The 26,239-nt window shown below is 42.5% G+C and overlaps 1 protein-coding gene across 1 annotated transcript in view; it reads right to left on the bottom strand.

Moving 5' to 3' along the window:
* Positions 1–919: 919 nt before the first annotated feature.
* Positions 920–26,239, bottom strand: part of etfa (electron transfer flavoprotein subunit alpha) — a 56,039-nt gene continuing 30,719 nt past the window's right edge. Inside the window, exons 10-12 of the mRNA XM_052042529.1 lie at positions 19,509–19,574; positions 11,698–11,778; positions 920–1,867 (exon numbers count right to left, since the gene is read on the bottom strand). Of these exons, the coding sequence (XP_051898489.1) occupies positions 1,832–1,867; positions 11,698–11,778; positions 19,509–19,574 (183 nt within the window). The 3' untranslated portion in view covers positions 920–1,831. The remainder of the gene's footprint in view (positions 1,868–11,697; positions 11,779–19,508; positions 19,575–26,239) is intronic.

The following is a 26,239-nucleotide window of genomic DNA, read 5'->3' on the forward strand; positions in this document are numbered from 1 at the left end:
GCTTCTGTAGAGAGCATCTTACAGATGCCCCTCGCAAACATCTCCCAGGCCTTGAAAATTAAAAAAAAAACTGCAGATGCTAGAAATCTGAAATAAAAACAGAAAATGCTGGAAACACTCAGGAGGTCAGGCAGCATCTGTGGACAGAGAACCAGTTACCATTTCATATCCAGAACCCAGTTCTGATGAAGGGTTTGGGGCCTTAAAGATTAGCTGTTCCTCTTTCCACAGATACTGTCTGACCTGATGTGTATTTCCAGCACTTTTTGTTTTTGTCTCCCAGCCTCTCCTTCCACATCACTTTGAGAGAAGTTGGTCGGATACCAGTGATATAAGTTCAAATTTACGAGGAGGAAGATGGTAATATCTCACATTACCAATCCTCCACCAATATTAATAGAACTTACCATGCAAACAAATTTTGTTTTACATTTCAATAACAGGTACAGCAATTCCTCGATTTACAAATTTTCACTATAACACTATTAAGATCTGCCTTCGATTTTTTAGAACTATTTCTCATGATAATGAATAGCATACTACTCGCCATGCTTAGGAATACCCAGTTTGCACTGAGCTTAGCTTTTTCAATTCATTGTTAACAAAATATTTTCCAGGAATGCATCCCTTTTGTAAATTGAGGAATGGCTGTGTCTATCTTTTACAGATACCCCTTTGACTAATGGGTTCATTAACTCAAATGAGACAATTTAATTGAGTTGCCTGTACAAACTCTCGAGGGAGTAGAGCAGAACAGAATTCAACATGAAGTCTGTATCTGGACCCCAACCACTGATGTCCAACTCCAATGACTTCCTTTGTTATTTTCTATTTAATTTAGGTTCTGCTGATACTTGGTTCATAATTAGTTCCTTTTTTTTGTGTTGATGGTACTGATTTGTGAGAACACAGATACAAGTGTGGCCAGACAGTTTATTTCAAAATAGTATCCAGTTGGTTGACACAGAATTTGCAAAGGATAAAATTCTCTTAAATCATTTACCAATCGAAGAATCACTCAGTTCCTCCTCTTTCCTTTTGCAGTTCCACCCAGAAAGCCTTTACATGACCGAACCTCATGCTATTCCTAACAGAGCTGTCTTGACACTTAGCTATTCCGCACTTATCTGCAATTATTTCCCTTCCATTCGCAGTAACCTTCCACTGTAACCAACAAGCTGGTGTGTCATGGAGGCAGATCTGGGTTGCTGTCTCTTTCTGCAGAGCATTAGTTTCTTAGAAATACAAAGCCTTTAATAGTGAGCCTCCCCGTAGTGTTACCAAGGAAAGAAACGAATCCCAGATTTATCCCTAAATAGAAATAATAACACTCCACAATCCCATTGCTACAGGCCTGATGCTTGTGTTCTCAACTGAAAATTAATGCTCTTCCTCTTAATGCCCTTGAGAACAACTTGAACACTTCATGGTGTACAGGCTGTCCCTTGCAAATTGTTGCTAGAGTTCTTCAGGAAGGTGCTGAGTTTATCCTAGAAGGAAGATAAAGGTTTTAGAAACAGCTCAAATATACTCAAGAATTCATCTTCAAAGTAGGTTTGAAGGAATCTTGGGGCTAGAGAATGTGGGCACCTATTTCTCTTTCAGCTTGAATTGGTATACTCACAAGAAGTATTCAAATTCTGGAACTTCAATCCGATAGGTAACAAAATAAATCAAGTGTAATCAATTTGTTGTATTGATAGAGACAAACAGCATGTGAATCAAAATAATGTTCAGTATTGATGTACACATTATCAGCACATCATATGCAAGTTGGACGGGTCCAATTCACGATCCAGTGTCCATTTGACCAAACTGTAAAGCCTCAGAATTATTTATCCAGAAGAGCGGTCATCTCTGGGACAGCCTGCAGAGGCAAACAACAAGTACAATCAGATTAAGTCCACTGTTTAATACACAGATCCCTTCGCAATCCATTCAAGACATTTCTTATTTTCTAAAAAAGAAATAATAACAGATTAACAAAGGGTGAGCCAATGGCGTTTTCAAGATTAACTTTTAACTTAGCATTCTTTGAGTAGACAATTAGCTGGCAGGGCACTGTTACTTTGAGAACAACACCCTGTAAGTGCCAACAAGACCCCTCCAGTGATTGTTTCAAGACTTTTGTGACTTGTGAATTTGCAATCTACTATTCATGCCTGATAGCAAATAGAAAGCCTTTCTTTTACATCCCAAAGCTCTAACCATTCAGATAAAGTACCAATATTTTTACCCCTCCCTCCAAGAGTAATGATGAATGGAACTCTTCCAATCAAATGCAGCAGATATCCAATACAAATTTCTAGTCTTTCATCAGCCTGACCAAGTCTTCCAAAAGCAGAATACCGCAGATGCTGGAAATCTGAAATAAAAACAGGAAATGTTGGAAATACTCAGGCAGTATCTGCGTATCAGAGAATCATTTCAGGTCAATGACCTTTCATCGGAACTCTTCACAGATGCCACCTGTACTACTAAGTATTTCAAACATTCAGTTTTTGTGAGATGGTGTCACTATGGAATTATTACAAAATCAAAGCAGAAAATGCTGAAAGTGTATCCCAACCCAACCAGTCACTGAAAGGCAATTCTAATGCAAACTCATCTCCTTCCAAAATGTGTGCCTGTGATTTTTTTTATCTTCACTACAAGCCCTGCCTGGGTAGTGAACTGGTTCCAGTTTTATAGACATCCTTCAGTCGATTTTGTCCGCAAGTTGGAAAATACACAAAAATCGATATAGTAAACATACTTGCACAGTGTTGGAATGAAAGGCGTCGAAAGCACTTAAAACTGATAAAGAACAATTAATAAAAGGGTGGGGGGAGAAGAGGGAGAGGGAGAGGGAGAACTAACTCTCATGTTTATAGGAATGAATGAACGTCTGACTTTTGAATTTAATATTATGGGAGCTCACTCATACTTAGGTGTTGGATATTCATAACCCAGGGATGACCTGTAATGTGTTACATACACCAAGCAAATTTTGCTTAACCTTTTACTATTTGTACAAAGAATTGGGATAAGATGAGGAGAAATAGTTTTACATAGGGGGTTGTTATGATTTGTCCACTGCCTCAAAGGGGGGGGTGGAGACTGAATAGAATGTACAAAAGGGATTTGGAGAATATAGGGCTTTGGTGAAAGACAAGGGGGAAGACGATTAATTGGATGGTTCCCTTTCAAACACTGGCCTAGGCATGAAGGGGGAAATAATAATCCAAATCAGGTATTGCAAATAGATCTGTGAAGTGGCAATTGGGCTACACAGTTCATCAGACTACACGGAGCCTGAGCAATGCCAGCACTAATAAGATCATTAGTCACATGTACATCGAAACACACAGTGAAATTAATCTTTTGCGTAGAGTGTTCTGGGGGCAGCCCGCAAGTGTCGCCACGCATCCGGCGCCAACATAGCATGCCCACAACTTCCTAATCTGTACATCTTTGGAATGTGGGAGGAAACCAGAGCACCCGGAAGAAACCCACGCAGACACGGGGAGTTTTCCATCCACAATTGTCAGGTTGTAGTGATCAAAACAAGTTTTCCAGAGGGTATGACATGAAAAAGGGCAAGTTATAAAGACTTGAGACTAAAATACATGAAGCACCAATAAAAAAGACTCCTAAATTTCACATGTTGGGCAGAGCTTCATTAGCCCCATATGCACCATTAACTTTCCACAGTTGTATAACTTGTAAAATAAAACCTGCCAAGAAGGGCTGTAGGTTCGCTCATTAATGAAAGCAGCAAAGTTGTGCTTCATTCTGGGGCAGAGCATTATCATTGCACAAGATGGGTCTCTTGTGACATAAAACATCCAAAAGTTGGGCAGGAGAGAAGAGATTTAAAGAAGCATCCACTAATTACAAGGTGGTAATTTGGTAGCAAGAAATAGAGAGGACTCATACTCTTTGGGGAAAGTGTGAATGGGGTTGACAAGCAAAAGGATCTAAGAGTAAAATTAGACAAATCACTGCAAGTGACTTGAAGGGAATACAAAGTGCTGGGAGTAGGTCTGAGAAAGCTAGAACTGAAACACAGAAATGGGGCGTTAACCATATAGAAATTTGGTTAACTTTGAGAGAGCTAATAACTAGGGTCCATAAATATTAGATGGTTGTTAATAAATCAAAAACAAAGCTCGATAAACTTCTTATTCCATTGGTGATTGTAATATGAAACTCTCCACCACAGAGTTGTGGAGATGAAATGTATAGATGCATTTAAAAAGGAAAGCTAGATAAACACTAGGAATAAAACGTTATGTTGGCTGGGATCGATGAAAGGGATGCAGTAAAACCACTAGTAGTTAGGCTGAATGGGCTGTACATCAACATAAGTGAACTTAATATATGATTAAGAAAGTGAGAACCAGCAAGAAACTCAAACCAGTGGGGTGAGGGCCTCCCTTTCTCCTGGCTATAAGGCTCTTGCGTCAAAACACCCTTGAACATTCCCGATCCAATAGGAATTGGGATCAACAATGCAGAACAATTGCTACTTCACACCACTCACAGAGGCTACACTCCAGTTCATGCAGAATATGAAAAAATATTAAGATGATATTAAATCTGGTACTCTTCAGAGGTAGAGACTTAAAAATCTTCCCTCTCTCTAACCTGGCAGTGCATGGAAAATATTCAGTATTAACAACCAGTCTTGAACATAAAATTGATTTTCTTTTAAGGTGAATTGTGGTAGAAAGAATATTCATGCAGTGAATGGATCGATTTCCTCTTGATAGATCTGGCTTACATTTAAAAAGGCGAGGATTCAAATCAAATGAGTGGGCCATTTATTTATACAAGATATAATTGATTCGGTAATTGCTCACTGATCAGTTTAGCCCTGTGCTCAATTACACCCAACAGGCAATGGAACAATTTAGTGTCCGTTTAATCATAATAGAAACCTGCTGAGTTTGTTTACTCTGGGGAAAAAGAAACCCTACAAATTGATTACTAAAGACAGAGGTTATTTAATCAATGTGCAGGTTTGTCTGTAAAGCTATCAGCATTTTTATAAAATCGTGAACATGGCCTTTACTGTCACTCTTTAACTGCCCTGAGGTGACAATGAACTGCTGCAGTCCATTTGGTGAGGGTGCTCCCAGTGCTGTTAGGGTGTTCTGGGATTCTGATCTAGAAACAAAAAGGTCAGACGTACAAAAAATCCAAACCATTTTGAAAAGGGGAGTTATCCTTGAGTCTTGGCCAACGTCTCTCTCTCTCAACTGAGTGCTGCTCCTTGTGACAGTTTGCTCTGCGCATATGGCTGCCAGGGTTTTTACAAAAACCAATTCATCAGCCCTAGAGAGCTTTAGGACACACTGACACTGTAAAAGATGGTGTAAATGCAAATTTTTCATTTTTCAGGGCTTAGGGAGGGGAACTGTAAGAAGGGAAGAAAAAAAAATCAGCAGTAAGGCATTCAATAAAACCTTGTGCAACAAACAATCTGCCGGGGGAACAGGACCGATGCAGGGTTTTGACCTAAAACGTCGACAATTCCCTTCCTCCCACAGATGCTGCTCGACCCGCTGAGTTCCTCCAGCAGATTGTTTGCTGCTCCAGTTTCCAGCATCTGCAGTCTCTTGTGTCTCTGATAAAATCTTGTCATGCTACTTAAAAATTCACCCAGCTTAGAGCTTTGCATATACTCAGTAACTGAACCTCCACAGTCCTCTTGGGGAGAAAATTCCAAAAATTCACTGCCTTCTGGGTGAAGAAATTTCTTCCCATCTGTGATCCTTAGTTCCAGATAATCTAGCAAAGGAATTCCTGCATCTACCACATTGATCCCTATAAGAATTTTGTTTGTTTCAATAAGATCACTTCACGTTAAGTAAGTAAAAGGACCCAGGTTTGTTCATTGACAGCTAGCCCTGATGGTAGGGGTACACGTGAACATCAGGGAAGAGCTGCATTGGGTTCAGTTATAATGTTGCCTTGGTCATACAGCCTTATCACAGGAACAAGGTCACAGGGAAGGGGGAAGGAGGTGAGAAGGGACAAGAAAAGCTCTAACACTCAAGACCATAAATAAACAGATGGTATAAATATCACTTAATCTGTGCCCAAAATTTGCATTTCAAGGGGTTAAACACTTTCAGAATGCAACAAACAAGATGCTGGAGGAACTCAGTGGGTCAGGCAGCATCGGTGGAGGGAAATGGACAGACAACATTTTGGGTCAGGACCATTTCCCTCCACAGATGCTGCTCAATCCACTAAGTTCCTCCAGCATCTCGTTTGTTTCTCAGATTCCAGCATCTGCAGTCTCTCTTGTGTCTCTGTCTTTACTTTCAGAACGGACTGCTTATTGCCAAGAGATAGAACAAAGACATGTTTTTACATTTAACAACATTTCGTACCAAACCACTCAAGGAGAAATTAAAGCAAATGATGGAAAGTTTCATTAATACTAGTTTTTTAAGGAATGCCTTAATGGAAAGAGAGAGAGACACACACAAGAAGGGAATAGCAAGAAAGGAATTTAAGATCTCAAAGCCCAGGCAGCAGAACGCACGGTCAGAAATATGGAAGCAGCTACACTTGGGTATGGTCAAGAGGTCAGAATTGGAAGAACACAGCTATCTCAGAGCACTGTAAAACTAGAGGAGATTACAGAAGTAGGGAGCTCCAAGACTATGAAGGAAGCGAATGTTAAATTCAAGGCTAGCATCTGAATTCACATGGTTACAATCACCCATCGTTCATTACAGGGAATTTACTAAAACGGTGCTGCCACGGGTCATGCTTCGGAAGGTCAGTAAATAATTCATGAGCAAAGAAAAGCCAATTGACAAAAAAAAACTCAAGCTACATCAATCACAGTAAACAAAGCCCCCTTCTTCCAAGAACTCTTCGACAAGGCTTTCAGCTATCAGTCTAGCTTCCGTCACATTTATCACTGTTCCCTACTGCTGATTGCTCATCACAGGTATTTGGCCAAAGATGAAGATACGACTCAGCTAGGCATGTAAACGTTTGTTCGAAAGGGAAAGAAAACCAGCCTGAAAACTAAACCCGGTCGCTTGTGTTGTATATCAGTTACTGCGTCTGATGAAAGGTCCTGTGGTCGTCACAAAGCGAGAGAATCCCAGCTGAACTCACCAGCGATGAATACAGTCCCTCAATTATTCAAGAGATCTGCATTTCCATTAACTGGAAATAATGCTGTCCTACAAAATTTATTAGGGAAATTGTCTACATGTTGTTTCTACCTCCCATCACTTTGTCTCTGGATTATTAAAAGCCACATGTTTACTGCCCAGCCAGCAGGCATTAGTAAGATAAAACTATTAAACTTTGGCATGGATTCTTCCCTCTTGCCTTTTGGGGATGCTACTGCCCTGTGGCATTTCCCCTATGCATACTCGGTCTTGTACACATCAAGAGCAGCAAGCAGGAGCAATATCCCCAAGGGCAGCTGTACACATTACCTTGATGCTTCAAACAGACACGGTATTCTGTTTCCTAGTTCAGCTCGAAACTGTTTCCTTTTCCATAAACGCTGCCTGACCTGCACAGTATTTCTAGCACTTTGCTGGTTTTAATCTATGGTGGGCTCTAGGTTTGGACGCTGGACTCTCCAATGCTTGCTCTCTGGAACTGTACAGTGGAGGTGCTGCCGTGAGAAGAGAAGTGGCCAATTTTTTATTTGATGATCCCTGTTAAAAATTAGACGCATTTGCTGTGGGTTAGAAAATGGACCTTTAATGCAAAAAAAATCATGATTTTTCAGGAGCACTATCAAACAAATGTTAGCAATGGTTCACATAAGGAGATATTAATCCAGATACCCACAGGCTTGGTAAAAAAGGGAGATAGAAGTGAGCCAGAGAAAAAGGCATCCAAAGTACAACTAACTGCCTTTGGACGAGAAATTTGGAGATCTGATTCCAGAGCTCAGTGATTAGACAGATAAAAGCACAGCTACCAAGGGTGCATCAATTAAAAATCGGAGAAGCATGAAAGGACAGAATTGGAAACAACAGAGATCTTGTGGGATGCAGGAAGTTTCAAATACAAGGAGAGATGCTAAGCCACGGAAGGTGTGAGAATTATAAATTTCTACCATTTCTGTACTAGGAGACCATGAAAGACAGCAAGGTTTTTTTAAAATTTGTTTACAAGCTGTGGGTATCAATGACAAGAAAAGTATTTATTATTCAATCCTAATTGTCTTTGAGAAGGTGATGGCGAGCAGCTTTCTTGAACTGCTGCATTCCATGCAACAAAGGTACTTTCACTGCATTGATAAAGGAGCTCTGGTATTGGTATTGGGATTGGTTTATTATTGTCACTTGTACCGAGGTACAGTGAAAAACTTGTCTTGCATACTGATCGTACAGGTCAATTCATCATACAGTGCAGTTACATTGGGTTAGTACAGAGTGCATTGAGGTAGTACAGGTAAAAACAATAACAGTAGAGTAAAATGTCACAGCTACAGAGAAAGTGTAGTGCAACAAGGTGCAAGGTCACAACAAGGTAGATCATGAAGTCATAGTCCATCTCATTGTATAAGGGAACTGTTCAATAGTCTTATCACAGTGGGATAGAAGCTGTCCTGAAGTCTGGTGGTACGTACCCTCAGGCTCCTGTATCTTCTACCCGAAGGAAGAGCAGAGAAGAGAGAATGTCCTGGGTGGGTGGGGTCTTTGATTATGCTGGCTGCTTCACCAAGGCAGCGAGAGGTAAAGACAGAGTCCAAGGAGGGGAGGCTGGTGTCCATGACATGCTGGGCAGTGTCCACAACTCTCTGCAGTTTCTTGCGGTCCTGGGCAGAGCAGTTGCCGTACCAAGCCGTGACACATCCAGATAGGATGCTTTCTATGGTGCATTGGTAACAGTTGGTGAGAGTCAAAGGGGACAAACCAAATTTCTTTAGTCTCCTGAGGAAGTAGAGGCACTGGTGAGCTTTCTTGGCCGTGGCATCTGGTATTTGGAATGAGCAGCAGTGAGAGAATGCAATAACTTTCCAAGTCAGGATAATATGAAGGGTGACTTGGTGTCCCCATGTCCCTCGTACCCTTATCCTCCTATGTGACAGGAGTTAAGGTTTTGGGAAATGCTGTCAAAGGAACCTTTGTTGTTATAGTGCAACTAGTGGATGGTATACATAGGAGGAAAAGATTCATGGATGTTCTCAAAGCTTCTTTAAAAATATACAACGGTCCCACTGACTCCTGGGAATCACTGGCCGGTTACCATTGCAACTGAAGTCAGATTTGGGATGGTCTTGAGAACCTTGAGCCTATACACTGGTAGCACACAGAAGCTCAGTGTAAAAGGCAGATGGAACGGACACCTCAGAAAGTACCACCTGCCTGTCACATCGTATCTTTCTCATATCTTGACTCCCTCATTCCTGCAGCCCCCTCACCCCTTCTCTTTCCCCTCCCCCACCCTCATGACCTGCCCATCTATTCCCCACCTCCTTCCCTTTATTCCATGGTCTACTGCCCTCTCCTCAGGACTAATTAGGAGACAATTAGATGAGCTAAAGGTCAACGAGGATGAAAGATAGAAGACCAGTCAACAACAAAGTCAAAACCAGAGGCATCACAAGGATGGGGATAATGGATTTGCAGCCTCACAAGTAGGGTGTAGAGCCTCCTTGAACAGCACAGTGTGAATGTCGGTAGGTCAGCAAATCAGTGAACAGGACGGTGCCAAATCGCATCCTTGTATGCTCCTGGGCTAAGGCAGAGAGGGCAAAATCAAAGCCAACGGAGACACTTTTAATCAGACAGCAGGTGCACAAGAGTGCAACCTCAGCTGATTTCTCCTTAGCCCAAAGATACTGAGGCACCACTATTGCCTTCTTGCTTACAAGAACAAATTCACAGAACTAGGAACCGAACTCAGGACACTTCCAATCTGTAGCAATGAACCACTCACTGTCTTAACTAGCTGAACCACAAAGTATTTCATCTCTCCCTCTGTGATCCAGTTAGCTTCAGTGCCATCAATTTTCCTAAGCCTCTCACTTCCTGATTTATTTAATATTAGGCAACCTTGTACACTGTCATGCAAAATGTAGTAAGAAAAATTTTAATTATCTATGTCATAGCTGATGTTGTAAAATTTCATCACTCAACACAAAGCAAAATAGATCATTTTTATCCTCTCATTAATTAACAGCAAAAACCTCAAAATATCCCACAATAATTATTACAGCAACTTACATTATCACTAAATAACACTCCGGAAGATTAAACCTCCTAAATACATTTTAAACATTTATGCCTGGAATATTAAAAGTACAACGGCACACATTTATGCACAATGCAAGGCTTTTCCACTTTATCGTTCCCTTTATTTTAAAGCAACTTTCCAAAAAATAAAATAGTTTTCTCCTGCTTCTCAATAAAGACAAGTTTAAAAGAAAATCAAGAGGGAAACTGTGAAGTGCACAGCAAAATTTAAAGACAGTGCCCAAGATCAGCACATAAAAAAGGCACTGCAATCAGGACCATAATCAATTGCGAATGTAAAGTCATTTCAAGAGAAATAGAAGTATCACTAAAGTTCAAAGATCTCATTAAAGGATTGACTAATTGCACTGGTTTAAGTCTAGCAAGTGCTTATTATGCACATTTAAAAAAAATAAGCCTAGCAAAACAAATTTTGCCCAAATTTCCATCCTGGTTATGAACTCAATGTCGTCTCTTTAGAAAAGTTACAGGGCAGCAGATAGGTTTCACATGAATCCAAGGGGAATGAAAGGGTCATCTGGCCCTGTCAGCTGAGACAATGGAAGATATGACCCAGAAGAAGCAAAGTCATAACCAATGCAACCATTTTTAATCAGACAGTGGCTGCTCATTAACACCTCATTTTTTTGCTTCTTCACTTGCTATACTCACCACTTTTACCATATACCATCATCAGTTTTATCATTTGATTTTCCCTGTTTCACTCTACCACAGACCTTCCCTATGGTCCATTCCTCACCCTTTCTTTCACCAACTCTACTTGCAGCATTTCCAACAATTTTCAGCCATGAAACAAGTTAATAACCTGAAGCATTAAGTCTAGATGAAGGGTCTTGACCTGAAATGTCGACGGTACATTTCCTTCTATAGATGCTACCTGACCTGCTGAATCCTTCCAGCTTCTTGGGTGTTGCTCCAGATTCCAGCATCTGCAGTCTTGTGTCTCCACCTGAAGCATTCACTCTGGTTCTCTCTACGTAAATGCTGCCTGTTCTGCTGCACAATTCCAACATTTTGTTTTTACAGCAATGTACATCACTTCTCCCAATCTGCATATGGATCAAAATCCCCACCCCACCCTTTAAATAGGGAAGTATTGTTTCGTTCTCTTAAAGAACAGGAAACAAGATTACACTCTGAAACAATGAATGCATATCTCAATGCCATACCTACAACTCCATGAAACACAAAGATTGTTCAGCCTTTGAGCTTGATTGATCCACCTCCAATCCACTTTCCTGTCAGAACTCCCTATCCCTCGTTTCTCAACATTTCCCAATTGATTACATTCATCAGATGACTACTTTAAGCCCTCCCGAGGAGAAGAATTCAAAAACTAGCAAGCCACTAATTACACTAAATAACAGAGAATGTTCTCCTTATTTCATGGAAAGAGAATTTCATCCTCAATATACTTAATACTTTAGCTGGCATTTTGCATATCTACCAACAAATGACTCACCTTGAAGAGATCTGCCACCAAGCCATAGTCTGCCACCTGGAAGATGGGAGCCTCAGGATCCTTGTTAATGGCCACAATGGTCTGGAAGGAAAGCAGTACATTCAATGTCCACAAAGCATGTTCATTCAAAAATACAACTCTTTTCGGCAAAGAAAATTCCTGTTACTGAAATAGACAGTTTTAACTCTCAGGAATACCTGAGCAAAAACCCTTGCAATAAAGTCACCACTGTCAACAAATACAAAATTCCATGGGCTTGCTCATTTTAATACTGCATATCGAAAGGTTATACTTCATCTCCTGGGAGATGAGCACTCACTGTAACTGGGCTCTTGTCCACTTAGCTACAGATGGATGCATTTCTGGTCAGTCAGTCACAGCTCACCTGCAGTTGGCATCACTGAACCATGATCCCTGGTCAATTTGTCAACTCCACACCCGCCAATCACAGGTGTCCTTCCTGCCTCTCTCTCCAAATCCAACTATGACTTAGCTTGATAAATCGAGTCAATGTTCTGCAGGGAACACATGTTACATCTCTACATTTCAATACAAGTGTCAGGCCTGTTGGTAACTTCGTTAGAAATTCACTATTCTGTAATTTATTTTTTCTCGAAAGAACACACTCAGGTGATTTAAATCATTTCAAAGCAACACTAAGCAAATAGAAAAATCAACCGACAAAGAAAGCATTGCTTAAATTTCAGCATGTTACAGACAGAAAGATAAATTATATATTGTGGGGACAAAAGCATTTTCGGCTGCTTTTGAAACTTCTCAAGTGCAGAAGATTGGAATGTGACTAACGCTTGTTTGTAAAACTTGCTTCAGAAGCAGTCACTGTGGCTAAATATACCACAGCTAAAATATACTAGGTGACCCCTGTGACACTGCGCACAAAATTAAAATCATGTGTAGTCATGTATGATTGGGATCAGATAGTGGTTGGGGAACAAGTGAACCAAAGTATGTGCAGACATAATTTAGTTTAAAACCACAATGCATTTTTACTTTCACAAATTTTACATTCCTTCTATAAACCATTGGGTCCTAAATGCCATGTCATCCTAAGACTGATGATTATGCCCTGATTCCACTGGTGACACTAAAGGACCTCAACTAGCAGGTGGATGTAATTAAAATGTGACAAGTCAATAGAGCTGATAGCTGCAGGAATTCTTAATGGGGGGTGGGGGAAGAAGCTTGCCAGGAAATGCACTCAGATTCTTAAGATTTAACGCATGATGGATGCACATTTTATTTTGTAGTACAACAAATTTATTCAGTGTATAAAATGCTCAAAAGAGGGAGAGGGTGACAGAAAAAATTACCACAATCATGCTCAGAGACAAAAATGGTTTTCCCTTTGAAAAATTTGTTCAAGGTCTCCAAATGTAGAGCAGGATTTGGACACTTGCAAATTGGGTTTTATACTGAAGTTAATTAGAAAGAAAAGTTCCAGGATAACTTATGGTCCCTGTTAAAAATATGTGCAGGGAAGGGGGGGAGGGGGGGAAGGGAAGGGGGGGAGGGGGGGAAGGGAAGGGGGGGAGGGGGGGAAGGGAAGGGGGGGAGGGGGGGAGGGGGGGAGGGGGGAAGGGGGGGAGGGGGGGAAGGGGGGGAGGGGGGGAGGGGGGGAAGGGGGGAAGGGAAGGGGGGAAGGGAAGGGGGGGAGGGGGGGAAGGGAAGGGGGGGAGGGGGGGAAGGGAAGGGGGGGAGGGGGGGAAGGGAAGGGGGGGAGGGGGGGAAGGGAAGGGGGGAGGGGGGGAAGGGAAGGGGGGAGGGGGGGAAGGGAAGGGGGGAGGGGGGGAAGGGAAGGGGGGGAGGGGGGGAAGGGAAGGGGGGGAGGGGGGGAAGGGAAGGGGGGGAGGGGGGGAAGGGAAGGGGGGGAGGGGGGAAGGGAAGGGGAGGAGGGGGAGGGAGGGGAGGAGGGGGGGAGGGGGAGGAGGGGGGAAGGAAGGGGGAGGGGAGGGGGGGAAGGGAAGGGGGGAGGGGAGGGGGGAAGGGAAGGGGGGGAGGGGGGGAAGGGAAGGGGGGGAGGGGGGGAAGGGAAGGGGGGGAGGGGGGGAAGGGAAGGGGGGGAGGGGGGGAAGGGAAGGGGGGGAGGGGGGAGGGAGGGGGGGAGGGGGGGAAGGGAAGGGGGGAGGGGGGGGAAGGGAAGGGGGGGAGGGGGGGAGGGGGGAGGGGAGGGGGAGGGGGGGAGGGGGAGGGGGGGAGGGGGGAGGGGGGAGGGGGGGAGGGGGGGAGGGGGGAGGGGGGGAGGGGAGGGGGGAGGGGGGGAGGGGGAGGGGGAGGGGGAGGGGGGAGGAGGGGAGGGGGGGAGGGGGAGGGGGGGAGGGGAGGGGGGGAGGGGAGGGGGGGAGGGGAGGGGGGGAGGGGAGGGGAGGAGGGGAGGGGGGAAGGGGGGAGGAGGGGAGGGGGGAAGGGGGGAGGAGGGGAGGGGGGGAAGGGGGGAGGAGGGGAGGGGGGGAGGAGGGGAGGGGGGGGAGGAGGGGAGGGGGGAAGGGGAGGGGAGGAGGGGAGGGGGGAAGGGGGGAGGAGGGGAGGGGGGAGGAGGGGAGGGGGGAGGAGGGGAGGGGGGAAGGGGGGAGGAGGGGGAGGGGGAAGGGGGAGGAGGGGGAGGGGGGAAGGGGGAGGAGGGGGAGGGGGGAAGGGGGGAGGGGGAGGGGGGAAGGGGGGAGGAGGGGAAGGGGGGAGGAGGGGAAGGGGAGGGGAAGGGGGAGGAGGGGAAGGGGGGGAAGGGGGGAGGAGGGGGAGGGGGGAAGGGGGGGAGGAGGGGGAGGGGGGAAGGGGGGGAGGAGGGGGAGGGGGGAAGGGGGGAAGGGGGGAGGAGGGGGAGGGGGGAAGGGGGGGAGGAGGGGGAGGGGGGAGGAGGGGGAGGGGGGAAGGGGGGGAGGAGGGGAAGGGGGGGAGGGGGGAAGGGGGGGAGGGGGGAAGGGGGGGAGGGGGGAAGGGGGGGAGGGGGGAAGGGGGGGAGGGGGGAGGGGGGAAGGGGGGGAGGGGGGAAGGGGGGGAGGGGGGAAGGGGGGGAGGGGGGAAGGGGGGGAGGGGGGAAGGGGGGGGAGGAGGGGGAGGGGGGGAGGGGAGGGGGGAGGAGAGGAGGGGAGGGGGGGGGAGGAGGGGAGGAGGGGAGGGGGGAGGAGAGGAGGGGAGGGGGGGAGGAGGGGAGGGGAGGGGGGAGGAGGGAGGAGGGGGGGAGGGGGGGAGGGAGGAGGAGGGGAGGGGGGGAGGGAGGAGGGGGGGAGGGAGGAGGGGGGAGGGAGGAGGAGGGGAGGGGGGGAGGGGGGAGGAGGGAGGAGGAGGGGAGAGGGGGAGGGGGAAAGAGAACAATGAAACAGCAATTTGTAAACAAGCTGACACAGTCAAGTATGCTCAACTCTCAGGCTATCTGGCGCACTTTTTTTTGGAAGTACTTCCCACAGGACTGGAATGCAAACACTGTGAACCATTCACCAAGGACCAGGTGCATCAGTAGACTTGTCCCTGAGAAGTATGCAAGGGCAGCTCTGAGACCAGTTTCACTTCACCCCGAATTAATGGCACTTTCATCATTTGGGATTTTATGTGTGAAGGATAAAAACAAAGTTGTTCCTGTGTCCAGGCCAGAATGTCAGAAAGTTCTGTGCTTCACAGGAGGTTACCCTCAGTGTGCTTGCCTTGAGTCACCTGTGTTATCATGGTTGTACTTCATCAGAGCAGTGTATGAACTGTGTAACAACAGGGCTTTCTGGACAGTCACATCAGCGAGCACAGTCAAATAGTTTGAGGCAGGGCTTGAAGCAAGAACTTGTATATCAGCTCCAGCATAATGAAATGTTATCATTAAACAAAAATGCACAGCCAGACTGACTGCAGCTATTATTCAAAAAAGTGAAATAAACATTTTGGACAGGGCTTAGATTCAAATGAGTTTCTCTCCAAACTCATTTCTGTCTTTCAGGTGCATTCATAAAGTTGCAAAATGTCATCTCATTCCTATAATTTTATTTTTTCCATAATTTAACTCCCTTGTTTTGGTGGTGATAACTATTGTATTCCACTGAACTGAGTCTGCCCAAGTTGCACACAAGGGTCAATGATGAGCTGGAAACAATGAGTCCTCCATAAACATAACTGGCTGAAGCCCAATTTTGAGGGATTTTCTAAATCTGATGTAAAGTCCAACAAAATTTAGAAAAGCAAAACATTTTTGACATAAAATGAAACTTTCACAACCTAAATACACAATGAGGGAAGATTTCTCATGCAACAAAAGCTGTTCCCAAATCAATTTATGACATTATAATAGATTTCAGAGGCTTTAAATCTTTAAGTATTGCACTATTTAATCCACACGGGTTTTTGGGGGATGTTTTGCTTCTCTCAAAATCTGGTGGGTGAATTTGGTGAAGGTCAACATAATTAATTAATTACCTAAGAACATTATTTTTATTCCCTAATGAAGGAAAGAAACACAGAAATTTACAGCACAGGAACCACACCCAGCCCACTGTGTCCATGCCTGCAGAAAACTACAGTCGAATCCCTATCCCCACCTCTCAGTCTATAGCCTGGTAAGTTATGGAACATCAAGTGCTTGCCCCAAGAACATTCCAAATGTCAGGAATGTCTCTACCTTTGTCATCCTTTCAGGCACCAGGTTCCAGACTCCCATCGCCATCCGAGTGAAAACAAAAAGTTTTCCTGGATTCCACTCTAGCCCAACTACTAAATCTGTGATTCCTTGTCTCCTCTTCGCTGTAAGAATTATGTCCTTTCTATTAATTCAATCAAGATGTCACAATTTGTTACACCCGATTAAATCTCTGCTCAACCTCCTTTGTTCCAGAAAAAAGATCAGCCAGCCAGTCTTTCATTATTATTAACATTACTGTTCAGACACCATCCTCTATAGTACCATTGTGTCATGTGTTGATCAGAAGTGTATGCAGGACTTCCTAATTTTTATATAGCTTTAGTATGACTTCTCTGCTTTAATACAAGTGGTCTGCTTTGATATAAAATTAGAAACTGACCTGTACCCAACCTGACAAAACAAATCTGAATCCAATACACATCCGAGGAATTATAATGTTTTTTTTCCATATATAACACAAAATATAACACAAATCTTGGAACTCACAATTACAGAGGGCTATAATGGCCAAGTCATAGAAAATTTTTAAGATGGGAAAAATGAATCTCTGGATCCAAAAGGCAGCAAGGGATATGGGGAGAGAATGGGAATATGGTTTTGTGATAGGTGATCATCCATGACAGCTTGAAGGGCAAAATGGCCTACTATTTTCAATGTTTCTATGCAATTCATGTACTTGCTTAATAATTCCACTAGTCAGGCCAGACTGACCCAAGCCAAACCAAAGTGTTTTATCCAATTATGCACGCAGCCTGACCCAAACCCAGTAACTTTAATCAGTTCATATTGGGCTCGAGTCAAGTTGCTAGGCTCCATAGCGTAAAACTCCCCTCTGCTAATAAAGGGAACGGGACCTACTGGTTTTAATTCAATGGTATTTCACTACCTGCATTAAAAAAATAGATTAACTGTGTGATTTCATGAAATTTAAACCCAGTTTTCAGCAAAATGCTCAAATTCTATTTTAAAAACTACAACTTCTTCATAATGGGTTAATTTTTTTTTTAAGTATGTTTCCAACCAAGAACATTAATGGATTCAAGGAAGTAAAAAGCAGCTCTCACTGTGGAAGATTCTGTGTATGGGTTTTATTGTTCATTGTTATGTTTGAGTGCACATGACTAAATTTATTCTGCTTAAAGATCTGTCTGAGATAAAAAAAACTAGAAGTAGCACTTAAAGAGCAAGGCCTTTAGATGCAGAATTCACAAAATCATTACACAGTAAGAAGCCTGTGCATTAATAATACAATAACTTTTGGAATGCAAATATATTCACACAAAATAAGAAACTGCAGGAAACAGTAAACACGTTAATTATAAAACATGCTATTAAATTGAATAAAATATTTAACTATTGTCAAAAGTTGCTTTGTTTTAAATAGTTTTTGAGAACTCTTAATGCTCTAATACCATAAAGAACTAAAGACATTATACATGCACATACTCTGGAACTCATTCTACCTAATGACTGTATTGCTCAGTTCAATGAAACTTTCAAGATTGATCTCAATGGATTTTTGTTAGTCAAGGGGATCAAAAAGATATAGAAGGCAAGCTGACATAATTGAGTATAGGTACTAACCAACCACAATCTAAATAGGGAGCCAAGAGGACCATTGTTATGTCACGTTACAGTTTCAAGCTTGACAAAATAAATCATTTTAGAAAACATTTAATACTCCTCCAAATTCAAAATTCCCTTACAGGTTAGGACTTATTTTAAGCAGTAATGATAGTTGAAGCCATGAAAATGATGAGCTACAGTAGTTCATTATACAAGTGCTAGACCTCATTATGGCAGCTTAATAAGACACAAAGAGAGTTCAAATGTAAAGGGACAGTACACTGTTCATGGTAAGAACAGTGTTGATGTGCAGAGGGATCTTGAGGTCCACAAGTCCATAGCTCCTTGAAAGTGGCTACGCAGGTTGATAGGGTGGTAAAGAAAGCATATGGCATGCTTGCCTTTATTAGTTGAGGAATTGAGTTCAAGAGTCAGGAAGTTATGTTGCGGCTTTATAAAACTCTAGTTAGGTCGCATCTGGAGTACTGCATTCAATTCTGATTGCCCCATTACAGGGAGGATGTGGAAGCTTTGAAGGGTGCAGAAGAGGTCTACCAGGATACTGCCTGGATTACAGGACTATAAGGAGAGGCTGGACAAACTTGAGTTGTTTTCTCTGGAGCGGCGGAGGCTGAGGGAGATCTGACAGAGGTTTATAAGATTATGAGAAGCATAGATAGATTAGACAGCCAGTATCTTTTTCCCAGGTTGAAATGTCTAATATCAGAGGGCATACATTTAAGGTGAGAGGGGGTAAGTTCAGAGGAGATGTGTGGGGCAAGTTTGTTTTTTTTACACGGGGGGGGGGGGGGGGTGCCTGGAATGCACTGCCAGGGGTGGTGGTGGAGGCAAGTACCATAGAGGCGTTCAAGAGGCTCTTAGATAGGCACATGAATGGGTGGGAAATGGAAGGATATGCACATTGAGTAGGCAGAAGGGATTGGTTTAGTTGGGCATTTGATTACTAATGTAATTAGTTTGGCACATCATCGCGGGCCAAAGGGCCTGTTCCTGTGCTGTACCATTCTATGTACAAAATTGAAAGAAGAAATTCAGCATCGTCAAGAATTACAAGGTCTACGAATACAAAATAAAGATAAATGTTTGGAAACCCCTGTGCAAAGTAAGGACAAAAATTAATAAAGGTTGGTCACAGAAGCTGTGTGAAAGCATACTGTAAAATTGCCCTGTGCAGCACCAATAGGTGAACAAGGCAACAGGTTTATACAGAATTTGATGCATTTTTTAAGCAAGTGAACAAAGAAAAAAAATACAAGAATACACAATTTGTTTATACCCGAAGTAATTTCACCTTCACATTGAACAAGAATCTTTCTAGCATGGAAATAAATGAAATCCCAGCAGCTTGGTTTCTATACCCACCATTTCTGAAAACTTTTGTTGAGCTTTGATCAGTGCCAGGGAAACTCCTGAGAGAATATATCAGGCGCCTCAGTGCAAGAGCATTGAATTATTCAGAATGAAATGATGGACCTTCGTTGCACCATTACAATCAGCAGTTCGTTTCTGCTAGAATCTTGTTAGTGCTTAATGTAAATAAAGATGCTCAATAAATTAAAAAGCATAAGAAAACAGAAGGAAAAAATACCTTGCTGTCTTTCATTCCTGCCAGGTGCTGAATTGCTCCTGAAATCCCAACAGCGATATAGAGCTCCTATAAAGTTTAAGAGAAAATATTACAGTATAAAATAAACTGTCACCTCTTACTCTTTACTATAATTTATACAGTCAATTCTACATCAGAAAATAGACTATAACCATCCCAGGTCAATATCCACCTGCAAGTCTGGCCTGATTTCCTTCACTCCAGTATTCACGGTTGTGTCTAAGCAGCCCAGATCCTCAATGCCTTTGAAGCTTGATGATGCTTTGAGTTGCTCCTTAAGCCCTACGTCTCTGACCAAGCCTTTGGTCACTTAACCTAATGTCTCCTTATGTTGCTCAGTGTCAAATTCTGTCCTTTAATATTCCTGTTAAGTGTTTTTGGATATTTTACTGTTAATAGACATCCATTCTAAATGCAAGTCGTCGTTAAATGATTTCCTATCTTGTCAATCCAATAAAAAGGCTTTATATTGTGCTAATAATTTCACCATCACTAGTCAAGATTCAAGAATTCTTTATTTGTCATTGTATTGTTGCAACAACAACACGACGAGATTACGATGGCACTCCCTTGCCTAATAAAAACCAAAACAGTAAATTAATAAGAGCAATTATAACTATAAAATAAAACAAACATACTTACACAAATATAAAGTATAAAAAAATATAAAAAGGCAGTGTGCAAATGAACCATGATAATAATGATAATCAGCAGCATATCAATATCAATATATTAAATAACACCATGATGAGTCCAGCCGGTAAAGGGGGGAAGACATAGCATGTGTGTGTATGTATGTATGGGAGGTGTCAGTCCATGTTCAACAATTTAACAGCTTTGGGAAAAAAAGTTGTGTTTCAGTCTTGTAGTGTGTGCATGTATTGTCCTGTATCACCTACCAGAGGGGAGTAATGTAAAAAGGTAGTGAGCAGGATGAGCTGGTTCTCGAATGATGTTTAAAGCCCTGCTCCAACATCGAGCCTAATAGATGTCCTCCATCGCTGGTAACTGAGTCCCAGTGATGTTTTGGGCCGTCTTGATGACCCTCTGCAGAGCCTTCTGCTCCTTCCTAGTGCAGATGGCATACCAAGCAGTAATGCTGTATGTCAGGATGCTCTCCACCGCACACCGGTAGAAGTTTACCAGCATGTTCTGAGACAGTCTGGCTCTCCTCAATTTCCTCAAAAAATAAAGGCGTGGCTGTGCCTTCCTAATGACAGCTGAGGTGTGTATTGCCCAGGAAAAGTCCTCAGTGATATATGCCCCCAGGAATTTAAAACTGGAGACTCTCTCCACAATGTGTATCTCAGCGAGCCTGAATAAACACAAATGCTAAAAAAAAACCTCTATAAAATATGATTGCTGTTGGTCCATTTCCAGCAATGAAAACAAAAATAAATATTGGTTTTAAGAAGTTTGAACTTGCACTGCCTCAGGCAACATAATGAGATAATAAATCAGATAGAAAAGGTTTTCAGCGTCCACATAATACCTGACCCTTTGGACTTTGGACATTAAAAGTTGTGTTGAGATGTCTGTCAATGAAAAGATCCTACTGAATGCAAAATAGAAATCTGATCCAAACATCATAAACTATAAAGACATATAAATTCCTACAAAATCTGCAATACAAATTTTTTCATAAATGTAGGAATAAAAAGGTTTCCTGGCTTAACAGTAGCTCTGATAAACCACAAATCCAATTCTAAAATATAAAAACATACGAAACTGAAATGCTTTGGTTCAAAGCACTTGCTACAAGTTCTTGTCAACTAGACATACACATAACACTAAATTTTTTTCCTGTTTTTTCTTAAACAAGGAAACAAACTCCAATTCCCTTTTCAGAGTTGCTACTGAATCTGTTTCCACCACCTTCAGGCAAGTGTATTCCAAGCTGTTACATCACTGAGAAAAATATAGTTATTTCCCACCCTGGTCTGACTCCTGTCAGTGTAAACAAGACCATCTAGTCCACTCTACCAAACCCCCTTAGAAGAAATATTTAATCTACACCGCAGCACTGGTCTGGTGTTCCACTTATTCCTTTCTATTTTTACTGAATTTAAAATGAAGCATGACGTATACTAAAGGAAGGACTGTAAATGATGTAAGCATCTAGCTGGAGACCATGTTATGGAACAAAATGAAATTAGAATTTTCCATCAATGATTAAATGCATAATGCTGCAAATTTTGTCCCAAACGATTTGTAAGAATATCTTTTTCCACCTTAAAAAGTGTCAAAAATAATACAATAATCAAAACAACAGGATCATGTTAAGTGCTTTTGTGCTTTTAAATTAAAAGTAAAATGCATTGTGGTCAACAGGAAGATCTGTTCAGTTGGAAACAGTGCTGTATTATCTGACCATCAGCTATTGGGAATGCATTTAACCATCACAAAACAACATAAAATCTCATATTACACAATTCTTTGGGCTTGTACAAGTATTCACTTTGTCTTAGACTCTCTGCTTGGTTTAGTGCTCTGTCTTCATCTGTCCCTAGACACCCACCCTGACCACTCCATTAAATATCGATGTTCTGCATCCTTTCAAAAGCTTAAGTGAGCTTGTCCATTGCATAGAACTCATTCCATTCAGAAAGGCTGCGGCTCAAACCCCATACTTGTGGAGTAATAGCAAAATACCTGGGATCATGAAAATATTCAGCAGGTCAGGCAGCACATATAGAGAGAGAAATAAAAGTTCATATCTCAAGTCAACAATTTTCATCTGTCAACTTTTTCTCTTCCTGAGCTACTGAATTATATCACATATTTCATCTTTACGTATTTCCTCATAACACAGACTGCCATTCACTCCACTGAGTCTATGCCAGGTCCCAGAGCAATCCTATTCCCCACCTATTCCCTCTCACACGTCCACGACCTCCACTACCACCCACTGACACACTGGGGGTAACTTACCAATTAACCTACCAACCAGCACCTCTTTGGGATGTGGGAGGATATCTACACTGTCACAGGGAGAACATACCACACAGGCAGCAGCAGAGGTCGGGATTGAGCCCATGTCGCTGGAACTGTGAGGCAGCAACGCACCTGGTTCTACCAGCAATTGGTATCGGTAATTGGTTTATTATTGTCACATGTACCAAAATACAGCCAAAAGCTTTTGTTTGCATGCCATCCAGACAAATCATTCCCAACATAAATACATCAGAGGTAGTAAAAAGGAAAAGAAATACAGAATATAGTGTTGCAGTTACAGAAAAAATGCAGTGCAGGTAGACAAATAAAATGCAAGGGCCAAGATGAGATAGATTAGGAGATCAAGAGTTCATCATTTAGCATACGAGAGGTCCGTGATAACAGCAGGATAGCAGCTGTCCTTGAGCCTGGTGGTGATACTCTCGAGCCTTTGTACCTTCTGCCCCACAGGAGAGCGGGGGGCGGTGGGGAGAGGAGAGAGAATGACTGGGGTGGGAGGGGTCCTTGATTACATCAGCTGCTTTCCCAAGACAGCAGGAAGTGTAGATAAAGTCAATGGAGGGGAGGCCGGTTTGTGTGATGGACTGGGCTGTGTTCACAACTTTATTCCTGAACTGGGTGGAGTTAGTGAATCTCATTTGGTGCAGAGGGAAATAAAATTGATTTCTGCATTCCAGAATAGCAAGGGACTGAGGTAGGCAGGGATGGGAAGGGAAGAAAGAGGTACACTTGCATGAGGAGGGGGCGAGGCCAAATTCTCCAATAACACTCTGGAAAGACCATCAGCAAGGAACAAATAACTGTCTAGTCGCATCCCAGGAAGCAGTTGGCACTGTCCAATACTTATGGCTTATTCTTGAGTTTTCATAGCATTTATTTGCATGCAATAGAAAAGTCAACATACAATTAATTGAATACGGCACTAAACCATAGACGCCAGGAGGGTCCATCTTCAGTTCCTGCTTTCTGCCAGGCAGCAGTTCAATGATCTCCTTACCATCCAGATGTATTTGGAAAAATAATGGTGGGAGTCAGAAGATGAAACAGAGGATTCCAACCATTCTCCAATGGTTCTAATGGGAAGTACGGGGTGATACAACTTAAAGACAGCACTGAATTGATCTGCTATGTTTCCACAATCCTGGTCCTAGAGAGCCACCTCAGTGACTTGGCAGACAGTAGCAACGTGAATGTGGATGAGTGCACTTCTTAGGGGTCAAGCAGATGAAATGAAAGTAATTTAGAGTGAGGATAATAAGATCTTTATGTAACCACCATCTCATAGACTTCTTATGTCATCAGAAAATTTCAATAAATATCCATTTACAACTTAATCAGTTTGATCCACAAGGATTCTACACATTTGCCATACATAAGGACACTGAAATTTATTAAACACAGCCATGATCTCTTTAAAAGACAGACGCAAAGGTTAACTATCTACATTTGTTTTAATTTGCAACTATCTAATCACAAATGCCTTAAATCCCACATGAACAGGACAATTTAAACCTTGGAGCAGATTATACTGCAAACCAGATATGTAATATATTGTTACAGGAAGATCAAATAAATTTTGTTAATCATTACTTTAGACTGTTGGAATTTAATTATACGATAGCACAGGAGTGCCTTAGGGGGCCTTCTAGCAACTTTGCAAACGTAGAGTTGTGAGGAGAGGTAGGGGGTGGAGGGGAGGTTGTGGTTATTACAGTTTCAGCTCGATATTTTACACATACAAATCACTGTAGAAGAAAGGTCAACTAGTCAGGCAGGGAAACCAGATTATGAACCTCAAAAGTGAAGAACACCATTTCAGCACAGGGCTATGCATTAATCAAAGTTATCAGCCTACACCGTGGATCATTGTTCATTTGAGACGGACTACCAAACTGGACTACAAAAGGCAAGGGAAACAAAGGCTGTACACAACCCAATTAGAACGTTATGCCATCCTGAAGGACAGAACCTGGACTGTTGCTTTGAATCCATTAGAAAAATTGGTAAAACTGGTGAGGGATGTGTGGAATGGGTGTAAGAACATGAAAGACAGCGATGAAAGAGTGAGGGAAAGAGAGAGAGTGAGAGGGAAAGAGGGAGAGGGAAAGGGAGGGTACAGCATATTCCCTACCTCCCAAAGCATACAAAGCTATTTACATCATTGCACGTTCACAAGTGGGAAAAGGTAATTCACTCCTTGTTTTTGTGTGGTTTGGCAAAGATGGTGATGATACCCATTTTGTTCAAAATGTACATTTCTCCCACCACTGACATTATAACTACAAACTCTACATTAAAGAGAGGTAAAGGCAGAATCTGACAATTCCAGATTCAGAATTCTCCAAAACCATTGCCTTAATTTAGTTCTGTTAAGACAATATATCACCATCCTTATTCAGTTTTGACTAAGCTATATATATCTAGATGAGACATTTTATGGACTTCATGCTGCACATGCAGGTAAAGTTTGAGAGCTGTGGGCTTTATTATAAGCACGTTCCAAGGCAAATTGCAATGTTTATGTTCCAAAATCTTTGAAGGAAAGATTGAAGAAAATACTTGGCTTAGTGGCCAGTTCTTTCTTGTAAAAGGAAGACAAAATGGCACAGGCAAAGATTTTTTTTAATGGATGCACTTCAGTCAATCTGTCTAAGCTACTGTTTACATGAAAGACGATACATTAAACATATGCTTTCGTAGACAAGGTGAGGTGTCGAAGGCACACATGGCAACACATGATATGTAATGCAGATTTGCCAGCTTGCTTCCTTCCTGATGAATTTACATAGCATTGGTCATTTTAACAAGAAGAACACTAAATTAACTTCCCAAGATCTATTTACGTCAAATGCTTTAGAGTTTTTCCCCACACAGTATCACGAAAGAACATTTACATTAGTGTCAATAATATCTTCCACATGAAGTTCTTCCCAAAAATTCACTCAACACCACAGAACAGGATAGGTCACTTTTCTTTTGAATCAGAGAAGTGAAAGGCAAAGAATGTGAAAAAGAACACCGCATTAAACTCATCAAGATAACCTTAGATGAAGTGGGACTAATAAGCTTTTTGTCATTTGAACGTTATTAGAAAGGAAATTATGCAGAGAATATGGAGCATGAGCCATATCTGCTCAATACTTCTTTCATCCCATTCCTAAGATTTTCTCCAGCTTTCATCAGGGAGACCATGTAATTACCCTTACGATGAGTGGTTAGGGTGTCTGCTGGAGTGAAAGACCCCGCGCTGTTTCCTTCTGGGCTCCAGGGAGCAGCGCATCAATTGCTCTCAGCTAAATGCACTTGCACATGAATATTTCAGTACGATTTAATGTTTCTGTACAAATCCCTCAGGAGCAGAGCATCAATTTGTGAACAGAGCTCTCGTAGAGTTAAAAGCTAGACCATATACTGCAATATCAAAAAGTCCATAACACTGCTGGGAATTTATTTTTAGATAAAGCAGGAGGCAGCAGTGAAGCTAGTCCTTAAGAGTTCCCACTGCACACAAACATACTCTCAGAAGTTTTTGCACAGCCAAATAATTCTGTTTTTTTAGAAGTAAAAGCACAACATGGAAAGCAAAGCAATTTGCCAGGCTTGGCCTGAATCCCCAAAGCTACCTACAACTGCCAGTGATTCCGTTTTTCTGTATTCACAGTACCATGTGAACCTACATAATATGCTGCCCTGTTGAGGAAAGACATACAAAAAAAAGCATTGCAAAAACTAACGCTGCCTCCAGTGAACAGGGTTTC

This window comes from Pristis pectinata, chromosome 32 (assembly GCF_009764475.1).
Source record: "Pristis pectinata isolate sPriPec2 chromosome 32, sPriPec2.1.pri, whole genome shotgun sequence".
Classification (NCBI taxonomy): Eukaryota; Metazoa; Chordata; class Chondrichthyes; order Rhinopristiformes; family Pristidae; genus Pristis; species Pristis pectinata.